Raw genomic sequence first — 23089 nt, 5'->3', positions numbered from 1 at the left:
TTTAACAAGTTGTAAAGCATTAGAGTTTGGGATTGACATGTGCACAATACTATATTTAAAATAAAAAACCAACAGAGACCTCCTGTATAGCACAGGAAACTCTTTTCAATATTCTGTAACAACCTAAAGGGAAAAGAATTTGAAAAAGAATAGATACATGCATATGTAAAGCTGAATCAGTTTGTTGCATACCTGAAACTAGCACAATGTTGTTAATCAAATGTACTCCTATATAAAATAAAAATTAAGAAAAAAAATCTGGATAAAGTGATGTAATGGAAGGTTAAAATTCAGGATACCTGGGTTCAAGCTCTGACTTAATTACTCATGAATTCTGCCTTCAGACCTTTGGGAATGTCATGTTGCCTTTTGATCATCTCATTAATAGCTTTGAGGCAGCACAGTGTGTTAATATTTATAGATGTGAAATTCCTGGTTCAATAAAGTCTCCAATATGTTATCTTGGCCTTACTATTTTCATCCATAAAAAGGACAAAATTAAATTCTTTATGGTTTGGAAACCCAAATAATACATGTTTCAAATAATCTAATTTATTGAATACCTTTATAAAAGCTTAGCATTAATGTTATACTCAAAAACTGCCTCGGGAGTAAACAGTTTCCCCCATTTTACAAATTGGAAAACCTATGCTCTCATCTCATATGCTAGTAAAGTAATGCTCAAAATTCTCCAAGCCAGGCTTCAACAGTACGTGAACCGTGAAATTCCAGATGTTCAAGCTGGATTTAGAAAAGGCAGAGGAACCAGAGATGAAATTGCCAACATCCGTTGGATCATTGAAAAAGCAAGAGAGTTCCAGAAAAATATCTAGTTCTGCTTTATGGACTATGCCAAAGCCTTTGACTGTATGGATCACAACAAACTGTGGAAAATTCTGAAAGAGATGGAATACCAGACTACCTGACCTGCCTCTTGAGACGTCTGTAGGCAGGTCAGGAAGCAACAGTTAGAACTGGACATGGAACAACAGACTTGTTCCAAATAGGAAAAGGAGTACTTCAAGGCTGTATATTGTCACCCTGCTTATTTAACTTCTGTACAGAGTACATCATGAGAAACACTGGGCTGGAAGAAGCACAAGCTGGAATCAAGATTGCCGGGAGAAATAACAATAACCTCAGATATGCAGATAACACTATCCTTATGGCAGAAAGCAAAGAAGAACTAAAAAACCTCTTGATGAAAGTGAAAGAGGAAAGTGAAAAAGTTGGCTTAAAACTCAACATTCAGAAAACGAAGATCATGGCATCTGGTCCCATCACTTCATGGCAAATAGATGGGGAAACAGTGTCAGATTTTATTTTTGGGCTCCAAAATCACTGCAGATGGTGACTGCAGCCATAAAATTAAAAGATATGTGCTCCTTGGAAGAATGTTATGACCAACATAGACAGCATATTAAAAAGCAGAGACATTACTTTGCCAACAAAGGTCCGTCTAATCAAAGCAATGGTTTTTCCAGTAGTCATGTATGGATGTGAGAGTTGGACTATAAAGAAAGCTGAGAGCCAAATAATTGATGCTTTTGAACTGTGGTGTTGGAGAACACTCTTGAGAGTCCTCTGGACTGCAAGGAGATCCAAACAATCATTCCTAAAGGAGATCAGTCCTGGGTGTTCTTTGGAAAGACTGATGGTGAAGCTGAAACTGCAATACTTTGGCTACCTAATGTGAACAACTGACTCATTTGAAATGACCCTGATGCTGGGAAAGATTGAAGGCAGGAGGAGAAGGGGATGACAGAAGATGAGATGGTTGGATGGTATCACTGACTCAATGGACGTGAGTTTGAGTAGACTCTGGGAGTTGATGATGGACAAGGAAGCCTGGCGTGCTGCTGTCCATGGGGTCACAAGGAGTCAGACATGACTGAGCAAATGAACTGAACTGAACGCTGAAGTTGGTTGAGAGGGATACAGGTGTCATTTCATTCAACCCTTTAACACACAGGGCAGGAAGTGAGGAACAGACTTTGAAAGAGTAAATTCAAGTAAGAGAACAATTGAATCATAGAACTATCTTCTGAAAGGGTTTTACAATAAATACTTTAAAAATCAAAGAGACAAAAATAGCAATAAGATCTGCCATAAAAAGAAAAATGGCCCATGGGAATGTAGCCTTCAATATGTTTTTGTCAGTTTGTTTTTTATGATTCCTTAATGCCTAGAAAAGCTCTTATCTCATAGTAGGTGGTTAGCAAACAAATGCCGACCATGAGGTAGGCACTTGATAACTGTGGTTAAAAAATTGAATATGCTTAGGATTACAGGGCACATAAGGTTTAGGAAATAGATTTTTACAAATTCAGTCAGATCACTGGTGATAAATACTACTTTCACCTGCTAAAACAGGTGGTGGGGTACAGTTAATGTGGAAACTGAAGGGTGCTATAATTTTTCTCATTTGATTCCCACAACTATGCTTCACAATTACTGGTTTAAAGATGAGACAGATGAGTTTCAAAGCAGCCTAACTGACCTGTTGAATTGGCAATGTGACCTCTGAGAAACCATATGAGTTTTCTCCCTGCATCCTACCCCCACCTTAACTTACATCAGAGTCTTCTCCTCTCAGAAATACAAGAGTTAATAGGTTAACACAAAAGCCTGGTAGGTTGTTGACTTACAATATTGAGCTTTTTATTCCAAGTCTTAATATTTAACATTGCTGCTGCCACCTTTCTTAAATGTCAGCTTCTTTCATTTGCCTTCATCCCTCTCGCCTTGATCATACTGACTTCTTTGTGCTACATGGATTTGCTGTCAGGCACCACCCTGTGCTGGTCACCAGGCTTTTCTTATACTAGTCATTGACATCTTGTCAGCAGTGTTGACACCTTTGCCCCAGGCCTGTGAATGTGGCGATTGTTACCTTCTTGACTGACATTTTTGAAAATTTGTCAACATGTTAGTTACTATTTACAGAGGGCGGGGGCAAGGGATCCTTCACTACTTTAGAGGCCCTTTCTTAAAGTACTATTTTATTCTTTTAACCAACCCTATGGTTGTATAAAGTAGAGGTTCTACATACCACATACTCTTTTCTTTTTTATTAACCAATTGATTAATTTTAAAATTAATTAAGTTTATTGAGGTATAGTTGATTTATAGTATTATTTAGTTTCTGTTGTATAGCAAAGTGATTTAGTTTATATATCTATATCTATATACATATATTCTTTTTTAAAATTCTTTTCCATGGTAATTTTTTATAAGATACTGAATATAGTTCCCTGTGGTATACAGTATGGCATTGTTGTTTATCAGTTTTATATTAATTTATATCTGCTAATCTGAAACTCCTGATTTATCATTGTCACTCCCACTTCCTCTTTGGAAACCATAAGTTTGGGTTCTATATCTGTGAGTCTCTTTCTGTATTGTAAATAAGTTCGAAAAAGCAAGAGAGTTCCAGAAAAACATCTATTTCTGCTTTATTGACTATGGCAAAGCCTTTCACTGTGTGGATCACAATAAACTGTGGAAAATTCTGAAAGAGATGGGAATACCAGACCACCTGACCTGCCTCTTGAGAAACCTATATGCAGGTCAGGAAGCAACAGTTAGAATGGGACATGGAACAACACACTGGTTCCAAACAGGAAAAGGAGTATGTCAAGGCTGTATATTGTCACCCTGCTTATTTAACTTATATGCAGAGTACATCATGAGAAACGCTGGACTGGAAGAAGCACAAGCTGGAATCAAGATTGCCGGGAGAAATATCAATAGCCTCAGATATGCAGATGACACCACCCTTATGATAGAAAGTGAAGAGGAAGTACAAAGTCTCCTGATGAAAGTGAAAGAGGAGAGAGAAAAAGTTGGCCTAAAGCTCAACATTCGGAAAACGAAGATCATGGCATCTCGTCCCATCACTTCATGGGAAATAGATGGGGAAGCAGTGTAAACAGTGTCAGACTTTATTTTGGGGGGCTCCAAAATCACTGCAGATGGTGACTGCACCCATGAAATTAAAAGACGCTTACTCCTTGCAAGTTATGACCAGCCTAGATAGCATATTCAAAAGCAGAGACATTACTTTGTCAACAAAGGTCCATCTAGTCAAGGCTATGATTTTTCCAGTGGTCATGTTTGGATGTGAGAGTTGGACTGTGAAGAAGGCTGAGCACCGAAGAATTGATGCTTTTGAACTGTGGCGTTGGGGAAGACTCTTGAGAGTCCCTTGGACTGCAAGGAGATCCAACCAGTCCATTCTGAAGGAGATCAGCCCAGGGATTTCTTTGGAGGAAATGATGCTGAAGCTGAAACTGTAGTACTTTGGCCACCTCATGCGAAGAGTTGACTCATTGAAAAAGACTGTGATGCTGGGAGGGATTGGGGGCAGGAGGAGAAGGGGATGACTGAGGATGAGATGGCTGGATGGCATCACCGACTCGATGGGCATGAGTCTGAGTAAACTCTGGAAGTTGGTGATGGTCAGGGAGGCCTGGCGTGCTGCAATTCATGGGGTTGCAAAGAGTCAGACGACTGAGTGACTGAACTGAACTGAACTGAATAATGAGTGCTTTGTGGCATCTTTTCATGTATTTGTTAGCTATTTGTATGTCTTGTTTGGAGAAATGTCTGTTTAGGTCTTTTTCCCACTTTTTGATTGAGTTGTTTCTTTTTCTGGCATTGAGTTGTAGGAGCTGTTTGTATATTTTGGAAATTAATCCTTTGTCAGTTGTTTCATTTGCTATTATTTTCTCCCATGCTGAGGGTTGTCTCTTCATCTTGCTTATAGGTTCCTTTGCTGTGCAAAAGCTTTTAAGTTTAATCAGGTCCCGCTTGTTTGCTTCTGTTTTTATTTCCTTACTCTAGGAGGTGGGTCATAGATGATCTTGCTTTGATTTATATCATCAAGTGTTCTGCCTATGTTTTCCTCTAAGAGTTTTATAGTTTCTCAACTTACATTTAAGTCTTTAATCCATTTTGAGTTCCTTTTTTTGTATGGTGTTAGGAAGTGTTCTAAATTCATTCTTTTACAAGTAGCTGTCTAATTTTCCAGCACCGCTTATTGAAGAGGCAGTCTTTGCTCCATTGTATATTCTTGTCTCCTCTGTCAAAAATAAGATAACCATAGGTTCATGGGTTTATTTCTGGGCTTTCAATCTTGTTCCACTGGTATACATTTCTGCTTTTGTGCCAATACCATACTGTCTTAATGACTGTAGCTTTGTAGTATAATCTGAAGTTAGGAAGGTTGATTCCTCTGGCTTCATTCTTCTTTCTCAAGACTGCTTTGGCTATTCGGGGTCTTTTGTGTTTCCATATGAATTGTGAAATTTTTTGTGCTAGTTCTATGAAAAATACCATCGGTAATTTGATAAGGGATCACATTGAATCTGTAGATTGTGTTTGGTAATATAGTCATTTTCACAATGTTGATTCTTCCTACCTAGGAACATGGAATATCTCTCCATCAGTTTATGTTGTCTTTGATTTCTTCCACCAGTGTCTTATAATTTTCTGTGTACAGTTCTTTAATCTCCTTAGGGAAGTTTATTCCTTGATATTTAATTCTTTTTGTTGCAATGGTGAATAGGATTGACTCCTTAATTTCTCTTTCTGATTTTTGGTTGTTAGTATATATAAATACAAGTGATTTCTGTATATTGATTTTGTATCCTGCAACTTTGCTAAATTCACTGATTAATTCTAGTAATTTTTTGATTCTATCTTTATGGTTTTCTATGTACAGTATCTGCCATTTGCAAATAGTGAGAGCTTTACTGTTTGTTGATATGCAGTGTTAAATAGAGGTAGATAAAGGTAGATAAAGAAGATTTATATGCATAAAGATTATCTGCAAGGGGTAAAGAACAGTAGGAAAAGCAAACAAAAGAATAAATGTAGAAAAAAATAGGTTTAAAACATTAAAAATTAAAATAGAAAAAGAGAAAAGAGAGAAAAAAAAAACAGGGAAACTTCACAAAACTGCAAAAGCCCAACATTGAGGAAGAGGTTTATAACAACAATAAAAAAAAATGTGACTGAGCAAAAGAAAAAAATTTCACAAGCTTAATTAGATTTCATAGTGCCAAAAAAATCAACAACTAAAACAGCGTGAAAAAAAAATAAGAAAAGAAAAAAATCCAAGAGAATCCACAGAGCAAGTCAACATAAAGAATAATAAATGTTTTTCTTGAGTCCCTGCTGTCAGTGTCCTTTCCCTCCCTGGGAGTCACAGTCCATCTCACCTCCCTAGGATGCCCTCCAACACTGTGCTGATCTCTGGACCTGCTGTGAGGGCTGCTCAGATTCTAATCTGGCCCTACTCCTGTGTGTTCTTGCCTCCAATGTCCACAGTTATCAGAGCTAGTGTGTTTTCTTTTGTAGGAGCTCTCCATGACCTTTTATATATTCCATAGACACAGAGTCTGGCTAGTTGATCATGTGGATTTAATCTGCAGCTTATATAGCTGGTGGGAAGGTTTTGGGTCTTCTTCCTTAGCCACACTGCCTCTGGGTTTCAATTGTGGTTTTATTTCCACCTCTGCATGTGGGTTGTCCACTGGGGTGTGCTCCTGGGGCTGCCCTGGAGGGCTTGGGTCTGCCCCTAAGAGGACCAGGTGTGGAGGTGGTGCAGCTGCTTGTGTCGCAGGGGTTCTGGCAGAACCAGGAACTCGGGGCGTGGGGGGTGTTGGAGGCTAGGGCAGCAGGAAATATAGTGCTCTGGAAGGGTATGGCAACCAGTATTGGCCAATACTTGCCCATTATTCTTGCCTGGAGGACCCCCTCCCTGACAGAGAAGCCTGGCATGCCATAGTCTACAGGGTCACAAAGAGTCTGTCAGGACCGAAGTGACTCTGTGTGCATAAACACAAAACTTTTCTCTTTTTTTTTTGCCTGTGGCAGCTCTACACCAGTTGAGCATAAAGGTGGTGCAGTTGCTTGCCTTGCAGGGACCCTGGTGATGTCAAGTGTTTGGGACACAAACTGCCTCCACTGCAGGAGTTATGGCCCTATCAGAGTCTTTTTTTGAGCCTCTTAGCTGGCAATCAGAGGGCCTCTTTGGCCAGTCTTTCCCTGTAGCTCCTCCTGTTCAGGCACTTAGAAGACTCCCTTGCCTGGTGCCCTTCTCTGTTGTTCGGTGTATCCAGCACATAAAGGGGCCCTCTGGCTGGGGTCCTACTCTGTAGATCTGTGTGCCGGGAACTTAAAGCGGCACCCTGGGTGGGGTCCTACTCTGTAGTTTAGTGCATCAGGAGTTTGATGAGCCAGCCTGTTGTCTATTGTTCAGCTGCCAATGCTGGTGGGGAGAGAGTGTGGGGAGAGAGAGGCTATCCTGATGGCTTCACTCCATGCGTAGACATGACTCAGCAGTATCTCCTTGCTTTCATGGCTGCCCGGATTTCCTCCACAGGCATTTCCCACCACAATCTCCTCCCTCACATCCCTTTGATCCGTCTTTCCTCAGTCAACATCAGCCTTCACGGTGGGATTGCTCCACGGTCCCTAAACTCCAGCTCTCAGCCACTGCATCTTCCAGGGGACCTTCCTCCCTGTCCATAGTATGTATGGCAGCAGCAAGGACTATCTTATTCTCATTCCATGTAGGCTGCCACAGATCAGCTGTTTCGCTCTCAGCCTTTAGTGTTTCTCTTCTGACTCACACAATTGCCCTGCTGTGGGGATCAGACCCCTGCTTCAGTTCCCCCACCTGCTGAGGCCATGTCCAGTCCTACTAACACTCCTGTTTTTCTCCCTAGTTCCTTTATCCTACTGAGTTTAGCGTGGTTCTATATATTCTTTTCCTCTGGTCAGGTCCTCCTGTCCACTCTTGATGTTGGTGTTCTTGCATGCACTTCTGTGCCTGAAGGTGTATTCCTGAGGTATCCATGTAGAAAGATGTACTCCACGTCCACCTACTCCTCTGCCATCTTGTTCTCCCCTCAAAACTTTTTCATAGTCTCATATCTGTCTAAAATTTTCATTAGAAATAAAAATTTCTCAAAATGGAGAAATGAAATCTGATTTTATGTTATAATCCTATACCTAGGCCTTTCCATCAAGGAAGCAGCTAATCCAAATAATTTCTGCTTTGCAAGTTCCACCCCCCTCCCCCAGATATTTCTTCAAAGAGCAAAGTAAGTGAGCTAGAGTTAATGCATTAATCCAACCTATGAATTAATCTAGCTATAAGTAGCTGCACAATGTTATTTTTTTTTTGCCTTAAAATAATCTCAGAATGGATGCTTCAAGAGCTGTTGTACCCCAAGACAGGAAGCAATGTAGATATATCATAACGAAATATAAGTGAAATGCGTGAGTGAAAGCTATTTGATGATTTTACATTGCAAGAAACATAGTAATAGTTATTATCTCTTCTTTAGTCCAACATAACACTAGCAATAGTCTTGCTTTTAACAGTGTTTTTTAAAAAATCATTCTATTAAGGCGAATTAGGGAAAAATGCAATTGGGGTATATAATTATTATGTAATTTGCTTTCCTCCCAGAGACATAACTGTTATATATGCATGTTTTTCTGTCTATGAATGCATGACCCAGCCAGGTTAATAGAATACTAGTGATAAAGAGTAATAATATAATAATAAAATAATTGGTCATTGTATTACAGGATTGTACTTATTTTTATTTCTATTCTCAAATGAAAAGCATTATGATTGATTATCTCATTAATATCTGAATGGTATGTACTTTTCACATTTGATGATAGTTTTCAATGCATGTGTACATATGCTATATGTGTGTGTTTAATCAAACCATCATGAATAATTTTTAGGTCAGTTTCCTAATAAGTATTATTTGCTTATTCATTCAAGTATCTTGTTCATTTTGATTATAAAGTAAGTGACCTATTTTTACAGTGTGCCTTAACATTTTGAAAATGTATTGATGATTGTCAGAACTGATGCGTTTTAAGCAGATAAATGTCCCCATATGAACGCTTTTTAAGAGTATGTGCCCAGCTTATTTGAATAAGGCAGGCATTTTAGATGATGGTGGCTAAACTTGAATGTCTCACTTGAGAATAAGAATTAGGAGAAGCTTTACAATGGCTAAAGAAATGATTTTCAGGCTTGGGTTCACAGTGCAATCTCTTGGAGACATTTTTTTTAAATTACAGTGTTTGAGTCCTACTCAGAGTGATTCTGATGTAATTGGTATGGAGTCTCTCTTGCCAAGACATTGGAATTTAAAAAAAAAAGCAAAAACCTCTCCAAAATCTTAACATGTAGATTTAAAAATGTCTGGGCTAGACCTATAAAATATCAACCATTCTGGATAAGGAAGCAAGGGAAGTCAATTTGCAGAGACAGAATAATTCTAGATAAACAGAGAGGAGGAGAAAGGAAGAGATAAATCATATGGCTTTTCAAGTGGAGTCCCAGCGTTTCCTGGACACATGATGCATTCCCTCTGAGTTACATGAGATACTTCTATTCCATCACAATAACCTTCTGAACCTAGTTATTACTTGGAACCAAAGGAGTCCATTTGAATCTGAAAGTTCAAAATCATGGCAGGCAGAAATGTGACCCCTATGGACTATAGCCTGCCAGGCTCCTCTGTCCATGGAATTCTCTAGGCCAAAATCCTGGGGTGGGTAGCTGTTCCCTTCTCCAGGGGATCTTCCCAACCCAGGGATCAAACCCAGGTCTCCTGCACTGCATGTAGATTCTTTACTGTTTGAGCCACCAGGGAATCCCAAGGATACTGGAGTCAGTGGCCTATCCCTTCTCCAGGGGAATTTCCCGACCCAAGAATCAAACCAGGGTCTCCTGCATTGCAGGTGAATTCTTAACCAGCTGAGCTACCAGCAAAGCCTTATTTTAAACTGGATCCTGGCAAAATTGTAAGGTCAATTTTATGTCAGTTATTGTGACTGAATTAAAGAATACCTATATTTACATTGCCCAGAAAGTTATTTATCATTTCTACTAGGTAGCTCTTTTGAGAGCCTTTGCTAAATTATATAGTCTTCCAGAGGTAAGAGTTGAATGTTACTCTTGTTCACTTGCTAAGCTGTATCCAACTCTTTGCGACCTCATGGACTGCAGCACACCAGGCTTCCCCGAGTTTCAGTGTCTGCTGGAGTTTGCTCAAACTCATGTCCATCATTCTCGGTGATGCCATCCATCTGTCACCCCCTTCGACCGATGGATGGCATCACCAAGTGATGGACATGAGTTTGAACAAACTCATGAGTTTGAGTCGGTAATGCCATCCAACCATCTTGTCTTCTGTCATCCCCTTCTCCTCCTGCCTTTAATCTTTCCCAGCATCAGGGTCTTTTCTGATGAGTCAGTTCTTTGCATGAGGTATTGAGTATTGAGTATATGAGTATATATTGAGTATATGAGTATTGAGGTTTCAGCTTCAGCATCAGTCCTTCCAATGAATATTCAGGGTTGATTTCCTTTAGTATTGACTTATTTAATCTCCTTGCAGTCCAAGGGACTGTCAAGAGTCTTCTCCATCACCACAATTTGAAAGCATCAGTTCTTGAGTGCATTAATTCTATGGTCCAACTCTCACATTGATACATATACTGTACATTAGAATAATAGAATATTGGACATTTTTTAAATATCTGAAATATAGCTAATGATTATTTCATGTAAACTGATCATCATCATCTTATGGAAACTGATATAAAAAAGGTAAGTACTAGGATGATGCATTCGACAAATATTGTAATCATTTTTCTGCCAAGTCTTATGCTAGGTGCTGAAAGTAAATTAGATGGGACACAATACATGTAAGCAACCAAGAAACAAGTATGATTCAGAAACAACTGTGCTTGTGGATAGCTGCAGAAATGTCCTGGTGGAGATAAGACTGACTCTTAGAAGATTAGTTGGAATTATCAGAGCAGGAAAACCAGGCAGGAAAAAACATTGTAGCAAAAAAAATCATAATGCATAGATGCATTAGTGGTACTGATTTTTATGAGAAATTATAAGTGGTTCAATAAACTGAAGTATCAGATGTGAGGGAATGGTAGTAGGTGAGATTAGAAGGGCTGAAACATGTGATTAGAACAAGTAAGGAAAGGGAAAAACCCAGATCACAACTGAGATTATATAATAATAAAGAGATTATGCTGTATTCTGTATTCTGCAAGCATTGAAGCTCCTTGGAGGATTTTGGAGGAAATGAAATGAGAAATTTTAAGTATAACCTTTATAAATTTGGGACCTCTCATGGTCTATGATCAGAGAAGGCAATGGCACCTCACTCCAGTACTCTTGCTTGGGAAATCCCATGGACGGAGGAGCCTGGTAGGCTGCAGTCCATGGGGCTGTGAAGAGTCAGACACGACTGAGCGACTTCACTTTCACTGTTCACTTTCATGCATTGGAGAAGGAAATGGCAACCCACTCCAGTGTTCTTGCCTGGAGAATCCCAGGGATAGGGGAGCCTGGTGGGCTGCTGTCTAAGGGGTCGCACAGAGTTGGACACGACTGGAACAACTTAGCAGCAGCAGCAGCAGCAGCGTGGTCTATGATTGTCATGGAGTTATTTTTTTCTTTATTAGTTTATTTTAATTGGAGGCTAATTGCATTATAATATTGTGGTGGGTTTTGCCATACATTGGCATGAATCAGCCATGGGTGTACATTTGTCCCTCCATCACAAACCCCCCTCCTACCTTCGTCCCCATCCCATCCATCTGTATCATCCCAGTGCACTGGCTTTGAGTGCCCTGTTTCATGGATTGAATTTGTGCTGGCGATCTATTTCACATATGGTAATATGCGTGTTTCAATGCTATTCTATCAAATCATCTCACCCCCGCCTTCTCCCACAGGGTCCAAAAGTCTGTTCTTTATATCTGTGTCTCTTTTGCTGTCCTGCACATAGGGTTGTCGTTACCATCTTTCTAAATTCCATATGTATGGGTTAATATACTGTATTGGTGTTTTTCTTTTTGATTTACTTCACTCTGTATAATAGGCTCCAGTTTCATCCACCTCAGTAGAACTGATTCAAATGCATTCTTTTTAATAGCTGAGTAATATCCCATTGTGTATATGTACCACAGTTTTTTTATCCATTTGTCTGCCATTGGACATCTAGGTTCCTTTCATGCCTTAGCTATTGTAAACAGTGCTGCAGTGAACATTGGGGTACATGTGTCTCTTTCAGTTCTGTTTTCCTTGGTGTGTATGTCCAGCAGTGGGATTGCTGGTTTGTATGGCAGTTCTATTTTCAGTTTTTAAAGGAATCTCCACACTGTTCTCCATAGTGGCTGTACTAGTTTGCATTCCCACCAACGGTGTAAGAGGGTTCCCTTTTCTCCACACCCTCTCCAGCATTTATTGCTTGTAGACTTTTTGATGGCAGCCATTCTGACTGGCATGAGATGGTACCTCATTGTGGTTTGATTTGCATTTCTCTGATAATGAGTGACGTTGAACATCTTTTCATGTGTTTGTTAGCCATCTGTATGTCTTCTTTGGAGAAATATCTGTTTAGTTCCTTGGCCCATTATTTGATTGGGTCATTTATTTTTCTGGTATTGAGCTGCATGAGCTGCTTGTATGTTTTGGAGATTTAATTCTTTGTCAGTTGTTTCATTTGCCATTATTTTCTCCCATTCTGAAGGCTGTCTTTTCACTTTGCTTATAATTTCCTTTGTTGTGCAAAAGCTTTTAAGTTTAATTAGGTCCCATTTGTTTATTTTTGCTTTTATTTCTATTAGTCTGGGAGGTGGTTTATAGAGGATCTTGCTATGATTTATGTCAGTAGTGTTCTTCCTATTTAGGAGTTTTATAGTTTCTGGTCTTATATTTATTTATTTACTTATTTATTTATTTTTTAAAAATACATGGGTTTTTTTTTGTTTTGTTTTGTTTTACTGCTGCACTTGATATACATGAAGTAACAGATATCAAGCAATTTACTTTTGCTCCATCTTTGCTTGTACATTTCTTCTTAGGTTGCTGGTTTATTTATTTATTTATTTATTTTTTAAATTTTAAAATCTTTAATTCTTACATGCGTTCCCAAACATGAACCCCCCTCCCACCTCCCTCCCCATAACATCTCTCTGGGTCATCCCCATGCACCAGCCCCAAGCATGCTGTATCCTGCGTCAGCCATAGACTGGCGATTCAATTCTTACATGATAGTATACATGTTAGAATGCCATTCTCCCAAATCATCCCACCCTCTCCCTCTCCCTCTGAGTCCAAAAGTCCGTTATACACATCTGTGTCTTTTTTCCTGTCTTGCATACAGGGTTGTCATTGCCATCTTCCTAAATTCCATATATATGTGTTAGTATACTGTATTGGTGTTTTTCTTTCTGGCTTACTTCACTCTGTATAATCGGCTCCAGTTTCATCCATCTCATCAGAACTGATTCAAATGAATTCTTTTTAACGGCTGAGTAATACTCCATTGTGTATATGTACCACAGCTTTCTTATCCATTCATCTGCTGATGGACATCTAGGTTGTTTCCATGTCCTGGCTCTTATAAACAGTGCTGCAATGAACAGTGCTGCAACGTACATGTGTCTCTTTCAATTCTGGTTTCCTTGGTGTGTATGCCCAGAAGTGGGATTGCTGGGTCATAAGGCAGTTTTTTTGCAATTTTTAAAGGAATCTCCACACTGTTCTCCATAGTGGCTGTACTAGTTTGCATTCCCACCAACGGTGTAAGAGGGTTCCCTTTTCTCCACACCCTCTCCAGCATTTATTGCTTGTAGACTTTTTGATGGCAGCCATTCTGACTGGCATGAGATGGTACCTCATTGTGGTTTGATTTGCATTTCTCTGATAATGAGTGACGTTGAACATCTTTTCATGTGTTTGTTAGCCATCCGTATGTCTTCTTTGGAGAAATGTCTAAAAATGGGCCAAAGAACTGGTCTTATATTTAGATCTTTAATCCATTTTGAGGTTATTTTTGTGTATGGTGTTAGCAAGTGTTCTAGTTTCATTCTTTTACAGGTGATTGACCAGTTTTCCAGGACCACTTGTTAAAGAGATTATCTTTCCTCCATTGCATATTTTTTCCTCCTTTGTCAAAGATAAGGTGTTCATAGGTGTGTGGATTCATCTCTGGGCTTTCTATTTTGTTCCATTGATCTATATTTCTGTCTTTATACAAGTGCCATACTGTCTTGATGATAGTAGCTTTGTAGTATAGCCTGAAGTTAGGCAAGTTGATTCCTCCAGTTCCATTCTTCTTTCTCAAGATTGTATTGGCTATTCAAGGTTTTTTGTATTTCCATAAAAATTGTGAAATTATTTGTTCTAGTTCTGTGAAAAATACTGTTGGTAGCTTGATAAGGATTGCATTGAATCTATAGATTGCTTTGGGTGGTATACTCATTTTCACCATATTGATTCTTCTGATCCATGAACATGGTATATTTCTCCATCTATTAGTGTCCTCTTTGATTTCTTTCATCAGTGTTTTATAGTTTTCTATATATAGGTCTTTTGTTTCTTTAGGTAAATTTATTCCTAAGTATTTTATTCTGTTCATCACAATGGTGAATGGGATTGTTTCCTTAATTTCTCTTTCTGTTTTCTCATTGTTACTGTAAAGGAATGCAAGGGATTTCTGTGTATTAATTTTATATCTTGCAACTTTACTATATTCATCGACTAGTAATTTTCTGGTGGTGTCTTTAGGGTTTTCTATATAGAGGATCTGTTATCTGGAAACAGTGAGAGTTTTATTTCTTTTACTATCTGGATCCCTTTTATTTCTTTTTCTTCTCTGATTGCTGTGGCTAAAACTTCCAAAACTATGTTGAATAGTAGTGGCATGCTTGTCTTGTTCCTGACTTAGAGGAAATGCTTTCAATTTTTTGCCATGGAGGATAATGTTTGCTGTGGGTTTATTGTAGATGGCTTTTATTATGCTGAGGTATGTTCCTTCTTTTCCTGCTTTCTGGAGAGTTATTTTTTTTAGATTGAATTGTAAGTAACTAAAATCTTTTCTCAATCTCCCACAAAAAATTCTGAAGTGGAAAAAGCAAACTTGTAAAAGTCATCTTTAGACATCGCTCTCATTCTCAGTGTCTCATGTCTGACAATGGGTTTTATAAAAGAAGTGTTACTTTGCTGTCAAAAATTCTGCTGAACATTTAGTCTCTCCTTTGTCTTTGGGTTTACTCTTGCCCTCCATCCTGATCTCAGTTCTTTATTACTTCACCTTTTTTTTGATTCTGTAGTTTTCCTTTAGTTTCTAGGTGTCTGACTCCCATCAACCCTCCGAGCTTCTCTATAAAAAACAGACTGTATGACAGTGGCACCTCGTTGGACTTACTCTGTGCTAAATCCCCAGTGACTATACTAGTACCTGGCATATAATAAGCATTGCACAAATGCTTAACTGAACTCATTAATGAATGAATTCATCCATTATGACAATGGTCCTTAATCTTTTTAAAGTGCATTTTGAACAACTAGCGAGATTGTGGTGATGTCCAGATTATAAGATGATTCCTTCATTAGAGAAGGGAAAGGAGGAGGGAAATTTTAAATTCAGGTTTCTGTATTTAGCCCATTTAAGTATGTTAGCTGGTTCAGCCATTTTAGAGCACAAAAGGTAAATGAGCCATCTAACAAAGTACAGTGAGAATTTTGAAAAACATTATATGTTAAAAATAAAAATGAGCAAATAAATAATGAGGATTACCTTAAGGAAAAGTGATTTTATTTATCTTTTTCTCTGCAAAGGGCAGAGTTGCCTTTAAGAATAAGTGTTTTATATAAAATATGATGTAATATAAACATATTTTGCAAATATTTTTGATTCTAATGGAGATATTAATTTGAATATGCTACAGTCACTGCCTTCAAGGAGTATACGTTCTGTTTGCAGAGAAAAATCAACATGCGCAGCCGAGTGTGATGACTATTGAGGTGGAGCCATATTTTAAATGATAAAATATCTAAGAAAAGAGTCAGCTACATTAGACAAGTGTATAGAATCCATTAAGGAAATGCCCCAGGAAGCATATGCTCGCATGAGTTGAGTTTCAAAGAATCACTAAGAGCCTGATGGGTGAAGAATGTGTTAGATTATATTTCAAGCTAATGGGAATACATCAGATAATGCATGAGGTAAAGGATAGTGTGGTGAATGATCTGTGATTTAAATTTTGTGTTCACTTGATTGGTTGGTAGCTTTCTTTATGTTTTTCTACATGTAATCTTCAGAGACTTTTATCTGTTTTATTCACCACTATTTTTTACTTACTATAGGATAGACTGTCTTCTGTGTCAATATTTTCTTTTTCTTTGTGTTATTCCTGATGCCAGTATAACATCCTTTGTACAGTAGTGTCACTGGGGAACTAATCCTCATCATTCAACATCTAGGTTGTTTCTTACATTTGTTCGGTGGCTCAGACAGTAAAGCATCTGCTTGTAGTTTAGGAGACCCGGGTTTGATCCCTGGGTTGGGAAGATCCCCTGGAGAAGAAAATGGCAACCCACTCCAGTACTCTTGCTTGGAAAATCCCATGGACTAAGGAGCCTGATAGGCTACAGTCCATGGGGTCACAAAGAGTTGGACACAACTGAGCGACTTCACTTCACTTCACTTCACTGGATGACTGGAAAAATAGTCACTTCATGGCAAATAGATGGGGATAATGAGGGAACAGTGTCAGATTTCATTTTTCTGGCCTCCAAAATCAATGTGGACAGTGACTGCAGCCACAAAATGAAAAGATACTTGCTCCTTGGAAGAATAGCTATGACAAACCTGGAAAAGTGTATTAAAAAGCAGAGACATCACTTTGCCGACAAAGGTCTGTGTGATCAAAGCTCTGGTTTTTCCAGTAGTCATGTATGTATGTGAGAGTTGGATCATAAAGAAGGCTGAGAATTGAAGAATTGATGCTTTTGAACTGTTGGAGAAGAGTCCTGAGGTCCCTTGGACAGTAAGGAGATCAAATCAGTCAATCCTAAAGAAATCAAATGTGAATATTCATTGAAAGTGAAGGTGCTCAGTCATGTCCGACTCTTTGCGATCCCATGGACTGTAGCCTACCAGGCTCTTCCATCCATGGAATTTTCCAGGCAAGGGTACTGGAGTGGGTTGCCATTTCCTTCTCCAGGGGATTTTCCCACCCAGCGATCGAACCCAGATCTCCTGAATTGCAGCCAGACGCTTTACTGTCTGAGCTACCAGGGAAGCCTTTGGATGGACTGATATTGAAGCTGAAGCTCCGATACTTTGGCCACCTGATGTGAAGAGCTGACACTTGGAAAAGACCCTGATGCTGTGAAAAATTGAAGGCGGGAGGAGAAGGGGATTTCAGAGGATGAGATGGTTGGATGGCATCACTGACTCAATGGATATGAGTTTGAGCTAACTCAGGGAGATTATGATGGACAGAGAAGCCTGGTATGCTGCAGTTCATGGGGTTGCAAAGAGTTGGACACAACTTAGTGACCAAACTAACAATAACAAATTACAACTAAAGGTTGTATCTTATCTGCCTATACATTAGTAGTTTTTTTGTTGATAAAATAAAATATACATTTTATGAAAAGTTATACCTCTCATTTGAAAAAGTTTTGTGTGTATTGATTTTTTTTGTTATGTGTTTTGTTGTTTGCTTTTCATTTTTGTTTTGAAACTTAAGAAAAATATTGCAACATTTGCCCACATTATTTCCTTTCTAAATATTGAGGTACCAACATGTTTAAGAATTTCAAAGCAATGCTTTGTGTATTTAAAACTACATAAATAAGAAATGCAAGTTGAACTACACATATATGTCTACCTCCTTGGTCTACTGCCCAAAGCTGTATAACTATAATTTTTGACAAACTAAAATTCACCTGTGAGACTCAAGAGGTTAGTTATTTCAGTATAAAGCCACAAAAAGATGAGAGACTGTATCACTTCAGCGAACATGGAACTGGAAGTATTTCTATCATTATCATCAGATGAAAGGTTTCCCAAAGTTTCTAGGTTCCTCAGACATGGAAGGAAATTTTTTGTAAAATTTCTCTGGTGTTAACCAAACTGTGGTGTCAGCAAATTCTTCCTTCATCTGATCCGAACTTCCTTGATTCAGTGTGAATTATTTAGAGTTAAGAAAGGGCTTCTCAGTTGGCTCAGTGGGTAAAGAATCTGCCTGCAGTGCAGGAGACGCAGGAGATGCGGGTTCAGTTCCTGGGTTGGAAAGAGTCCCTGGAGGAGGAAATGGCAAAGCACTCCAGTGTTCTTGCCTGGAGAATCCCAGGGACAGAGGAGCCTGGTGGGCTACAGTCCATAGAGTTGCAAAGTGTTGGATACAACTGAAGCGACTGAGCACGCAGACACAGAGCTGAGAAAATCTAATGGAAGCTGTTTATTTCCTCACCTATTCCTGCACGCACTCACACAGACACACATGCCTCAAATTAACACGCCTCAGATTGTCCCACATTTTGTTATATTATATACTATAACTTTTGTTTTTTGTTAATAATCCTTTTAATAATATTGCAATCCACATGAGAACTGGAAGAATTATCCACACGATATAGAACTGCACAATATTCAGAAATGTACCTTGAAACCCAGAACATTCTTGGCAGAAGATGCGTGCCACAGCAGAAGTGTAGATGCCATCAGGCACCACTTTGCAGGCACCAGAGACACATTAGTCTTTCAGTTGACAAGTTTGATGCCTTTTTACATATTAAGTGAACTTTACTTTGCATTATAAATGGTGGAGGTCCAGAAATAATTTTTATGCAAGTCATGGCAATCTTTATCTACACAAGACACACTCCTGTAAAATTAAAGTTCTGCTCAAACAACTTTTGAGTGATTATTCACAAGAGAAAAGAGTTCTTACTTTAGAATTAACTAGACTGGTCTATTCAGTAACTTCTTTGGCTAAGAAAATTCATCTTCTTTATATTTGCCAGTATTATTTGTCTTTCAAAGATAAACAGAGAGAGAGAGGAAGGGAGGGAGGAAAGGAGAGAAACAGACATTTTATAAAGAACCCAATGAAAGCTTTAATAATCTCTGCAATCAGAGAGATGGCATTTGGCAAGCACCTACTATGTTGCAGTGGGCCATGCACTTTGTAAAGGATTTTTTATTGATTTTTTTCCAATAATTCAAGGTAGCTTTATACTATATCCATTTAACAAATATAATTTTACAGTTTGAGAGCCAATGGACGGTTTCGACATTAACTGTCTGGTACCTGTTTTTTGCTGAAGAAAGCCTCCCCGTATACATGAGTACATTATCCACTTTCCAAATTAGATGTCTCCCTATTGCTTATGATTTCCTGCATTTCCAGTATCTCTAGGAGGTAGGAAATTAGGCAGCCAGAATTTGTGCTGCTGTACTGAAAACAGTAAAGGAGAAAAAGCAAGAATGTATTAGGTGGCTTTCCTAAAATCTCATAAATAGAATGAAGTTACTGGAAATTGAATTTAGGTCTCCTGACTTGCTGGGTTTTTTTTTGTTTTTGTTTTTTTAACATATTTCTGAGCACTACAGACACTTCTACAAATTAAGTACAAAAAGGCTAGGTTAATAGGTTCAGGGAGATAAATTTTGAAATTATTCTTTTTTGTGCTTGAATCTCAGTATATTTTAAGTATAGTTTTTTGTTTATTTAATTGATATTATTTCTGTTAATATACTCTGTACTGCTTTTGAAATAAGAAAAAAATGATATATGAATTTTATTCTCTGCTAACTGACTTTATTGGCCAGTCTTAATCATTCCAAACAGACCAGTGTAATCTATATTAATATTAATGCTGTGCTGAAGTGATTTTTGTAAAAGATTATATGGAGAAATCAGATGTGATTCAAGAATAATTATTGGCTATGTGTCTCTTTTTGCAGTCACAATATGGAGCTTCAGTTTCTGCTAAGCCCGAACTCCCCCTGTTTTATACTCCCATTGATCTGGTGGACATTAGTGTGGAAATGGCTGGATTGAAGTTTGCAAATCCTTTTGGTCTTGCCAGTGCAACTCCAACTACCAGTTCATCAATGATTCGAAGAGCTTTTGAAGCTGGATGGGCCTTTGCTCTGACCAAAACTTTCTCTCTTGATAAGGTAAGAAATTATTTTTGAATTTGTTTTGAAATATTTATCATTTATTTTAATTAGGGTATAAGTATTATAATGCAAAGGTTCACCAAGATATAACAGTTATTAAACTATTGGGTAAGACCTATTATTACAAATGGGCTAATTTCATTACATTTCTTCTGTCTCAGGATGAGGAATGGGTTAGATTTCTATTTCTCATTTGTCTGTGTGTGTGTTAGTCAATCAGTCATGTCTGACTCTTTAGGACGCGTGGACTGTAGCCTGCCAGGCTCCTCTGTCCCATGGAATTCTCCAGGCAAGATGCTGGAGTGGGTAGCCATTCCCTTCTCTAACGGATTTTCCCGACCCAGGGATCAAACCCCAGTCTCTTGCATTGCAGGCAGACTCTTTATCCTGAACCAACAGGGAATCACTGTATTTTGTCTAGGAAGTATCAAAAATGTAAATACTACAGAATGTCTATTTCATTTAATAATCACAGACTAACTCTTATTTTGGCATTATTAATTGTTTTGTGATTTCTGAATGTGCGTGAATGAGAACATGTGCCTCAACTCAAGACAATGAATTTGATTTGTACATAATCCTGGAAACTAATTCATGTAAAAATGAATCACTCAGTATAACTTAATTGGTGCCTGGAAAAGATTTTTCTTGAATTTTTAAATACAGAAATGTTTCCCCAAATGCATTGACCTGAGTTTAATTTGACATTATGACTGTGTACTCACATTGCAAGTGGACATACTTAGTAGAAAATTAATTACATATTAAAGTTAAGATTGAGTCTTTAAAATATAGAAAGTATATAAGTGAACATTTTAAAAGTAGGATAATTTATGCAATAGAGGGTTGCATCCTCATATGACTTTGAATTAGAAAAGATCAGCAAAATTTAACATTTTTCTACCTTTTATTGATAAAATTTTAGATGATACACCTATTGGTTTATTTAATACTTACTGGTAGTTAGTAATAATTAATGTATAAGAATGTGTGAATCTAGTGACTGAGAAAAGACTATTATTATTTAAATCAGCCTTATCCTTAGGCAAAGAAAATAATAGAGAACAAAAATGCCCCATTAAGCACATTCTCTTCTTTCTCCTCTTACTAGGATCAATAGCTGGCATTATTATGGCTAAAACATCTTGGCTGTCTCATTCTGACAGCTTCACAAGATGCTATGTATAAATGTGATCACGATTATCTAGAAATCCTCAAAAGTTAGAAACCTAGTGCATGAAAAAAAAGTACCTAAATATTTTTATATTTAAATAGCTAAAGGATTTTTTTTAATAAATTGGCTGAATTCTCAGAAATTCTTTGGTTAAATAAAGTGTAAAAATAAACAACATACTGAATTTAGCTTCAGAATATCCTTAATCAGTTGTTTACAGCTTTGTAGAATATTGACATTATATTTGTTTGTATTGCAATTCTTCCTTTAAGAATTACTCAGAAGCTCTAATACGATGTTTAATCCATTGAGAAAAATTGAATCGCTGATACCATTTAATGACTAGTTGTGCTACTGAAAAAATTTTATATGTAAACAAAAATGGGTGGCTAATCAGGAATAAGTGAAGAATTGTAGGAAAAAGGATGTCTGCTTCGAATATGCTGGTTTCTTTGCTTACAAAAATTGAATTCTGATTAATCAGAGACATTTGTCTTTACTCCGTTGGTGACACGCGTTTGATTTGTGAAGCTGTCTCTCTCAGTAACCTGAGAGCAGTTGCCTTCATTAAGATCACCAGCAGAAATGAATGTGGAAGCTAACTTCCTTCTAGACCTCCAATTTGAATTTAATCTATCAATTCAGAAGTCTGTGATGATGTTTCAAAAGGAGAGTTATGGACAAATGCAAATTAAATTTGGCACATAAAACATAATGATAGGGGGTTTTAGGAAGCTTTATTTTACTTACTTTGATGATGGGTACAACAAAATATTTGTGCAAAAACTATTTTAAATGCACTCATGCAGATTGTAGTGACATAAATAAGGATGCCACCTTGGGCTTCTGTAAGTCTATTTTAAAAAATGATTACTTCCCATATATGATTTTGCAACATAGTCAGTTTGTATCATGAAGATCTACTTTTTGTTTTGTTTTTTTATATTGTCTCTATTTAATGATTAGATATGTTTCAAATATATTATTGTCCTATGATTTTTGTGCTTTCTTATTGGTGAAATGTTGTAGTATACAACTTGTGTTTTTCACAGCCTCCTACTAAAGACATCTATTCAAGTATTGTATGTACTACACATTTGTGTGACATTATAGCATACCAATTTAGATTATCCTCATTATAATTAGTATGCAATTTCAAGAGTCTACTTAAAATGTATTAAAATTCAGAGTCCTGACATTTGAAATTTGGATGCTTTTAATATGACAAAGGTTATTCTATGGAGTTTTGTTATCATATGAAATATTAATATTTCACAATGCAGTTTTGATGAAGTACAATTTGCCAAGCTTGCATATGATAAAGAAATTAAATGCTTACCAAGGGAGTTCAGTAAAAATTAGAGCCCTGTCTGAACATCTGCTGGAAATTTTATTATCCTGTCCTACTGACAGTGTGGGTCCCTCTTTGTTTTTCTAGATTGACAGCTGAATATTACACTGATTTCTGCAGCAAGCATGTTTAGGGGAACTTTGTTTCCCTTGTTTTTTTTTTTTTTAATTTTTGGAGCATTTGGAGCATGCTTTGATTTTCATCATATATATATATATATATATATACACACACACATATATATACTCTTGACATTTATAGATGCGAGATTGAGGTCTAATATGCTATAGCAATGGTAGACCATTGACTTATAGTGAAATGCCAGTTGATATCTCAGTAAACAGAAATATATTATTCTTTACTGTGCAGTCTATATAGAAGCTGTATGTGCTTTCTTTAGAGAGGCAAATGATCAGTCTTTTAATGTTAAATATAACAAAGACCTGTGTTTGCTTTTGTGTTAAATAATATAAAAATTGGCTTTTATTAACTATATTCTTTCTTCCC

The 23089-nt window shown here is 37.5% G+C and overlaps 1 protein-coding gene across 1 annotated transcript in view; it reads left to right on the top strand.

Moving 5' to 3' along the window:
- DPYD (dihydropyrimidine dehydrogenase) overlaps nucleotides 1-23089 on the top strand; it is a 931708-nt gene that overhangs the window by 439172 nt on the left and 469447 nt on the right. Inside the window, exon 13 of the mRNA XM_069598442.1 lies at nucleotides 19839-20054. Coding sequence (XP_069454543.1) covers nucleotides 19839-20054 — 216 coding nt within the window. The remainder of the gene's footprint in view (nucleotides 1-19838; nucleotides 20055-23089) is intronic.

The sequence above is a fragment of the Ovis canadensis genome, chromosome 1 (genome assembly GCF_042477335.2).
Source record: "Ovis canadensis isolate MfBH-ARS-UI-01 breed Bighorn chromosome 1, ARS-UI_OviCan_v2, whole genome shotgun sequence".
NCBI lineage: Eukaryota > Metazoa > Chordata > Mammalia > Artiodactyla > Bovidae > Ovis > Ovis canadensis.
The sequence above is the reverse complement of the archived record's forward strand: the minus strand, read 5'-3'. Positions and strand labels throughout refer to the sequence as shown.